At 47.0% G+C, this 7,979-nt stretch overlaps 1 protein-coding gene across 6 annotated transcripts; it reads right to left on the bottom strand.

The window, feature by feature from the left end:
* Positions 1-1,668: 1,668 nt before the first annotated feature.
* On the bottom strand, positions 1,669-7,550 carry LOC102081787 (uncharacterized). 6 transcript variants are annotated; one of them, XM_013266044.3, is made up of 6 exons: positions 5,484-7,465; positions 5,338-5,381; positions 4,967-5,006; positions 3,773-3,940; positions 2,866-2,960; positions 1,669-2,347 (listed from the first exon to the last, which is right to left on the bottom strand). In XM_013266044.3, the coding sequence occupies exons 4-6, from the start codon at positions 3,938-3,940 to the stop codon at positions 2,107-2,109; spliced, it is 504 nt and encodes a 167-aa protein (XP_013121498.1). In that variant the 5' UTR covers positions 4,967-5,006; positions 5,338-5,381; positions 5,484-7,465; the 3' UTR covers positions 1,669-2,106. The 6 variants fall into 6 exon arrangements, with proteins under 6 accessions (XP_013121498.1, XP_013121500.1, XP_013121499.1 ...); XM_013266046.3 differs by having other exon boundaries at positions 7,379-7,420; XM_013266045.3 differs by lacking the exon at positions 4,967-5,006 and having other exon boundaries at positions 5,484-5,549; positions 7,379-7,393.
* Between the last annotated feature and the right edge of the window lie 429 nt (positions 7,551-7,979).

Raw genomic sequence — 7,979 nt, 5'->3', positions numbered from 1 at the left:
AGGTCACAGGATTAATATGTGTGTGTGTGTGTGTGTGTGTGTGTGTGTGCGCAGCTGAGCGGTGAGCTGCAGGTGGTGCTGTTCGGGCAAACAGAGGATCAGATGATTGTGACGGAGCAGGCGCGCCTCTTCATGGAGCCAGGACCTTCATGCTGGTACGTCTGCTCCTGCTCCTGCTCCTCCTCCTCCTCCTGCTCCTCCTCCTCCTCAGCAGGAGCTCAGCCCGGTGGTGCAGCAGGAGGAGCAGAAACAGGAAACACAGCTATGGTGGAGGAACGCCATAGCTGTGTTTCCTGTTCCCTGTAGAACATGTTTCCTCTGCTGCAACCGGCCCGCTCACTCAGTCAAACATCAATTGCCTCCACCTGTGAACGTGCTGATGTCAGAGTGACTTTTGCATTTCAGTATGGATGCTTCCATGGTAACGCTCAGTGTTGCACGCTGACAGGACTGCTGCGTTCACTGACCCCTGTCTCTGTGGGAAACACAGAGCTTCTAGCGGCAGGTTGTCTCTGAGCTCGTCACGTGGTGTCTGCAGTAAGGTCATAGAGGCGACTTTGCCCCACCCACCCTCTTCAAATCCAACAAATGTCTATGCTGCCATCATTTTAAAAATATGAGTAGAAGTTTCTGGAGGTCGCCCGATGTGACCAAACAATTATTTGGACATTTTCTTCACATGGAACAAAGACAGACACAAACTGTTTTTTTAAGGTGTCCAAGCTGTGGCCTGCTGAACCTGACACTCACCAGCAGAGCCTCTGACGGGGTCCGACTGATACGCACCGACCCTGCTAAATATCTGCAGAAATGTTCCGTTATTAATATCTTTAAATGATGGCAGCACACACAAAATCGGCTGATTGTCGTGTGTGTGTGTGTGTGTGTTCGTTGGGGGGGTTGACCTCTAATGACCTCTACAAACTTGCATTCATATCTTTAAAATGATGGCAGCACAAATGTTTGTTGGATTTGAAGAGGGTGGGCGGGGCAAGGTCGCTGTGAAGAGTCCACGCAGGAAGTCTTTGTTTAAGGACATGCGCGTGACATCTTTTTACGGTGCACACATGCAAACTCACCTCCGTGTTTGCGGGAGTCAGTGGCAACCATATTATGATGATGCGTACACTCGGGCCGATGATGCATACGGGCAGTTTAAAGGCACAGACACACGGTTGAATCTCAGACTGCAGCGTCGTGGCTTCGCTTGCTCACAGCTGTGCTTTTAGCTGCTTGGACAGACGGATGAGCAGAAGGACGAACTGACAGCCGAGGCGTTCCCCGCTTGTTTCGTCCTGATCAGCTGACTCGGTGTCTGACTCCTCCTTCTCTCCTTTGTTCCAGCTGGTCGACCTGAAACTTCAGAGCGTGCTCAGTCTCTGTCGGCCCTCCAATCATGAGTGTTTTAGCATCACCGCGGCCTCATCAGCCTGTGATGATTTGATTGATTGATTGATTGATTGATTGATTGATTGGCTGGCTGACTGATTTATTTTTTAGCTATTGACTGATTGATTGAGGAGAGGATGATGGTGATCTTCACGTGTATTTTAACTGATTTTAACCTTTTAGACAGTTTTTAGTGCAGAGTTTATGAGCTGCTCCTTTAAACGTGTAAAACTTTTGATTTCTTGCTTGAAACGTGGCTGAATGTCTTTAACACTTTACTCTTTGAACGTTCACAATAGATTTATTGATTGTATTGATTGTCATGTATTGATTGATATTGGAATGGATTTTAAATGCTTTTATTTCTTTTTTTTTTTTTTAAACATCAAATTTGTGAAGTGACACAAAAACAAAATGACTGTACAGTTTTAATAAAGCGATGAAGCTGGACCGGTGTCCCGACCTTTTTCTGAAACCTCAGTGAGCGTCTCTGACAGCGACGGTGGCTCCGCCCCGTCTGAGGGGGTCCAGCTGAGGCTGATGTCGGGGACTCGGGGCTGACTGGGAGGTTTTCGATGGACAGGTGACTCGATCGGCCTCTGAAACTCGCTTCAGACTCGAGCAGATGAAAGAGGGCCTCCCAGCGACCTGGACCTGACCCCCGGGACTCCGGGGTCACGTGCAGAGGAGGAGGAACAGGAGGAGCGAACTCGGGGTCTAGTCCGGCTGGAAGGCGTTGTTCACGGAGCCGGCATCGGGGGTAGGGTGGTGGATGTGGGTGAGATGGGGGCAGCTCTTCCTCCTGGATTTGGCAAGGACTCGGTGGAGGAGGCTCGGAGACCCCTGAGGAGCCGCAGAGGAGCCTCCCGTCCCTGCCGTCGCCACCGCCGAGGGCCCATCGAAGCCGAGCGGGCGGCGGATGCTGTTTTTCCTGAGCAGCCTCGGGGTGCTGCGACCGCTGAAAGGAGAGAAAGTCATCAGGTCCATGTTTTAAAGGGAAAACAGCCGACTCACATTCTGAGGGCTTTATCTTGGCCCTCGGGGGCGAGTGCCCTCGGCACAAACCGAGAGTTTCCCCCAAAGTTCTCTCTGTGTTCTCCAACGATCAGTCCTCTCAGAATTCCATAAAAATGGATGTATGGTTGGAACCGGAGAACCTCACGTCACAAGAAATCAACTACAGAGAGCCAAAAGGACAACAAATAAAAAACTTCTGATAAAAAATACAAGTCACATTAGTAATAGTCTGCATTTAAAAGCTGAACGTTGAAAGTAAACTCCATCCAAACAAAAAACATGCAGTTCTAAAACAGTCTTTGGTAATAATGGTTCAATATTCAAAATAATAAAGAGCCTCAGTGTTTGTCCTCAAACCAGCTAAAACCTGAATCTGTGGAAGTGTTTTTATCCCTCTGGTTGTCTCTGCTCAGTGTTTAAATAAAGTTTTGTTGGTGTAAAACCTGTTTTTGTAGTTACCTCGTGCAGCCACAGGGGGCACTTGCGGTCGATACAACTGCTGGTACTGAGCCTCTCCTCAGCAGTGTGGGCGTGGCTATGGAAGGGGCTCCACCCTGTGATACAAACACAGGACTACATCACTGCTGGCTGTCAGCCAATCAGCTGCTGAGTTTGTTTGAGGTTACAAACAGAAGCGAGAGTTTAACTCAAAAATACCAATGTTTGCTATTCAGGGTTAAAGTCATTTCAACACCTTCAAATCAGGTGAAGATGTGACACAGGTGAGCAGATGGGTTGCAACGCTCTAAATTCAGCTCAAAGGTGAGTTATTATATCGTAACGCCTTTTTAATGAATTATTGGCAGTTTAAGAAGTTTTTTTTTAACGGTTAAAAAGTGCGCCCCAAATTTCCATCCATCTGTTTCCTTCCTCTTATCAAGCCCATCTGTGACAGAGCTACAGGTTAGGTCCACCTGGAGAGATCACCTGTAACACCTTTGCAAACCAGCAGAACTCAGACTTCTATATTCTCCTCTGAACTAAATTAAGTTTTTTTTTTTGCATCGATAAATAAATAAATGAATGTTGGGACTGCACAGGTATTTTTAAAGGTGTACCTGGAGCGTCTAAAAGCCTTTAATCCCGCAGAAGCCTGTTTAAAACTAATCTGTGAAGGTTTCCATTACTGCTGCCAGGTACCAGAGTTAAAGGGATTACCAGGTGAAAACAGGCGGACCTCGTTAAGGCTGTGCGTCGCGTCGCAACGCACGCTTTAGTTTTTGGTTAAAAGTCAAACATGTTTCTGCTCTTCAGTCATGCTTTAAATCAGAGGAAGGTTTTTTCAGGGACCTGCTTTTCAGAGTAAAGGACCTCATACTGGTTCAGGTGGACTTTCTAATCCAGTCGGCCAGGTGAGCGCCGTTACCTGCAGCGGCTCCACACTGGCGGCGGGGAAGTAACCCTCATCCCCGTTCTTCAGCCGCCCGAACCACCACGCCTCGTCCTCCTTAAACAGAACCTGGACCAGGTCCCCCTGGTTCAGGTCCAGCTCCTTCGGCCAGCGGCCCCGGTACTGGATCCTCGCCACCACCATCTGCCAGTTACAGTCAAAAGTGCTTATGACTATATCGCCCCCCAGAGGATCGAACCTGAACAGCACTTTAATTTATCCATAAAAGACATTAAAGAAAGTTCATGAAAAACTTGTGGAAATATTCAGAAAACAGGAGCCGTTAATTTAAACCGTCCTCATTCTGTCGGTGCATTCGGCTTTTCAAACCATAAATAGATTATAAAATATTAAATAATGATCAAAACATAGTTTAGAGGTTTCAAACGTCGCAGTAATTTAATTTCTGATTTATTCATGTTTTAAAACATTAAAAACGTGTTAAAATGCCAGCGTTTTGTATTTTAAAAGGTGGTTTTATATCACAAAAACACCATAAATCCTGCAGATAATAAGTATAAATGCCCAATAAAAGAAGATGAGCTGTAGATGTGTTTAATTCTTGCTTTTCATAAATTTAAACTGACAAATTCTGCAAGTTTTAAAGGAGTTTAAATGTTAAAAATGTTGTGCAGATGAAATGTTTATATTAGTGCATTTAACCAACGTGCGGGTTATTTAAAACTATCTGAACTTTGAAGGTTTTCACTGAGTTAAAAATGTCAAAAGCACATTTAAAATCAGTCTAAGAGGACGAAGTCGATGCTTTTATGAATGAATGAACATCACTCTGAGGACGCATGTGTGCGTCTTTAATCGGCTCAGCAGGCTGTGAATACACTGAGGTCAGAGGTCGTGCTGATGTAACACTGATTAGCCTCTCTGGTCCCAAACCAGAGCCTGAACCCTGACATCAAGACGAACGGGTTATTGAGCTGGACTCGGGCACTGAGGTGGCTCCGCCCATTTTACCTTCTGCACGTTTTCACTGATTCTTTCACCTGTGATGTGTTTCGGGTTCTCGACACTGGAGTGTTTTTATCGGCTTTGATCAATAACCTGGCAGCTGTTGTCTGGTGTGCGTGAGAAGGCCTAGGAGTCGGGAGGCTGACTAACAAACGTTCATCGTCTCATGAACACGAAACAGGGAGAAATACTGAGAAATCTTACTGAGGAGCTGGACGTGCCTCAACGAACGGAGACCGCAGTACTGCAGAGACACCAAACATTTGTTAACGGGATCGTTTCATGAATATTTCCTGTTCCACCATCAGTGAAATGCAACACCTCACAGTTCATTCTCATGTTTTAGTCGAGTAATTGTTTCTTTCATTGGTAAATTTGACCAGGTTCTGGATCTGCTGTTATCTTTTTTCAGTGATACAGGTAAACTGCTTACATGCCTTTCAAAATAAGATGTGTTTCTTAGTTTCAGATTTTCAGAATAAAGGTTTGATGAATGATGTGTTCGGATGAAGGTTTTAGGAGTGAACTGTTGGAGCTGTAGAAACGTTTCCCGGGTGACAGGTGTCGGGTTTTACCTTCTCTGCTCCCACATATCTCGTCCTTGTCCTCGACCTGCAGACTGACAAACACAGGAAGTCTCATCAACCAATCAGCTTATCAATACAAATCCCACAAAACTCCTGTGTGTGTCTCTGTGTGTGTTTGTTCCTGTTTTACTGACATTGTGGGTCATATATTTGTGTGCTCGTTGCTTCTGGGCACAAAAAGCTTTAGAGTTGGTGTCAGCCTGTCACACGAGAAGGTTCGGTGCGTTTTCAGTTCACCCAAGAAAAGAAAAACATACATTTGAATTTTTGCATTTGATTCTTACAAACAAACATGAAAAGCTGGCTCCAGCATACAGAGATGCTCAAGTTCAGACAATGAATTTAGATAAGAGCTGATCAGATCTGTGCAAACACAGATTAAAGGATCAGAGACACATTGGAAGATGTATCTGTCCGATTTAAGGAACAGCAGCTGATTTTCTGCCGCCACTCTTCCTCGCTGTTCTGTCCAAAGCGGCGAAGGTCCGATGTCATATTTTTAACATCCACTGGGTTGCCAGTTATATGTTCCACACCTCACCTTTCCATGGATGTCTTACCCTCTCCTCATCTTCAGTCTTATAACTAAAGATGTGTCAGATTCACCTTCGAGGGAACAGTTTCTGAAGTGAGCCTGCCGAAGGCGTTCACCGGTCACCTGGTAGATGGTTGTCACTGAGCGTGCTCAGCGAGCCGCTGTTACACCAGATTAGCTTTGTGTAAAAGTGTAAAGGTGGCATCACTTCCAGCTGCTTTATTCCATTCAGCGGTCCGAGACGGACCCTGGTCAGAGTCTGATCCCAGGAAACGCTGCGGCCTCCAGGTGCTTGGAGATACCAGGAAACAGGATCAGGCTGAATTAGAGCAGGAAGTGAATGTTCAAGGATCCAACACACCCGAGACACGTTACAGGAAATGAGCGGTGATATCTGAGAACGTCACGGTTCACGAAAGAGCCGTTTAACTTTTCCTCGCTGTGAAGATCAGCTTCCTGTTGATCCGCTCGCAGCTGTCCTCAGACCTTCTGATTGGTTGACACCTGGCAGGACTTCACAACAGTGTAATCTTTATCACATAGGGTTCACATGAACGAGCGTATTTGAACCCAAAGACTCTGTGAAACCTGCTCGGGTTAACTCGCTCCACACGGAGTGACGATGAAGCTTCGGTTTCCTGAAGCAGAGTGCGGTGGTCTGAGATCGCATCATCGAGGCTGAGCTGACGGGTCACTCTTTCCTGAGAGTTTCTCCGTTTTTCTTCATAAAGGCATTGCCAGATTTTCAGGTCTCCACTTTTCCTATAAACAGGGATGTTGCCATCATTTATAGCCTGAAGTTGACAGAAAAAGAGAAGTCTTAATGTTGGAACTAAGAAACTTGATGTATTCTCTCTGAGTCTGATGTCAGCGGCGTGTTTCAATGAATCAGCAACAAAAAACTCAAAAACTGTAACGAAGCTGTTCAACATCTGCTGCCCGGCGAGGCAATGTGGAGGGCCCAGCTGTGTGTGAGAGACTCTGGGGTAAAACGGCGATGAAGAGCCCGTGACCGTGTCATCGTCACGCTCTGATGAAGACTCAGTAGAGAGTTCAGACGCTGGAGTCTGTTTGGAGTTCGTGGCATCCTCCGGACAGCGCACGTCTCAAAGCAGCATTAATGCTGATCCGTGTCAGGCGGGTTCAGGAGAGACATCAGAGCGTGATCATCACACTCCAGCTGCTGAACACCACCACCCACTGAAACATCTGGAGCTTCATGAAAGCAGCACCACCACGAAGAACAGCTGGCTTCAGCAGCAAACACACCAATCTCTGTCATCACTGGATCGCCTGCGTCAGGCGTCGCTGCAGTCAGAGAAGCTTTGAACATTGTGATGGGCGCGTCTGACCCAATCTGATGGTTTAGGTCAGATTCATGAGAAGTAAAGGGCACCGCCCATCAGCACCTGCACTTCCTGTCGGCATCGACACAAAGCGCGACTCGAGGTGTTAAAGTGTGTCTGCTGAGAGGTGAAGGTGTGCTGCACTCACCCTGGGGGGAGAAGACGGTGGTATAAACCTCGAACTGTTCGTTGCTGTGTCTGTAGATCTGCTGCATGTCGTCTGCTCACACACACACTGGCTGTGGGTTTAAATACCTGCAGCAGTAATCCTCACACACACACACACACACAGCTCAGCACATTTATAACAGGACAGGATGACTCAGAGAAACTGGCCGACCAACAGATCTGCTTCTCTGAAGGCTTACTCTGCTCACAGAATCAAATCCAGAGTGAGGCGGCTTTAAACTCTGCTCTGCTGCTACAGGAGGCGTGGCCTAACTGAAACAGGTAACAGCAGCAGCCTGCTTCCAGGTACCGATCGCTTTCTCTGCACTGACGAGTAAAAACCACCTGACAGCTGTGGGGGTACCACGCCATGTCCCCCTTTAGCCACGCCCCTGCCTGTGTTATTTTGAGTGGAACAAAACAGCAGCTTCATCTTACACCTGACAGGTGTGTCATGCAGAGAGTCAGCTGATTGATGAAACACCAGTCAGAGAGGAGGGCTGTCAGCACGCTGGTTATCAGCTCTCTCTGATAACCCCGGCTCTCTGCGTCCGGCTCCGAGCACGTCATGTGACTCTTCT

Source organism: Oreochromis niloticus, linkage group LG18 (assembly GCF_001858045.2).
Source record: "Oreochromis niloticus isolate F11D_XX linkage group LG18, O_niloticus_UMD_NMBU, whole genome shotgun sequence".
Lineage (NCBI taxonomy): Eukaryota > Metazoa > Chordata > Actinopteri > Cichliformes > Cichlidae > Oreochromis > Oreochromis niloticus.
The sequence above is the reverse complement of the archived record's forward strand: the minus strand, read 5'-3'. Positions and strand labels throughout refer to the sequence as shown.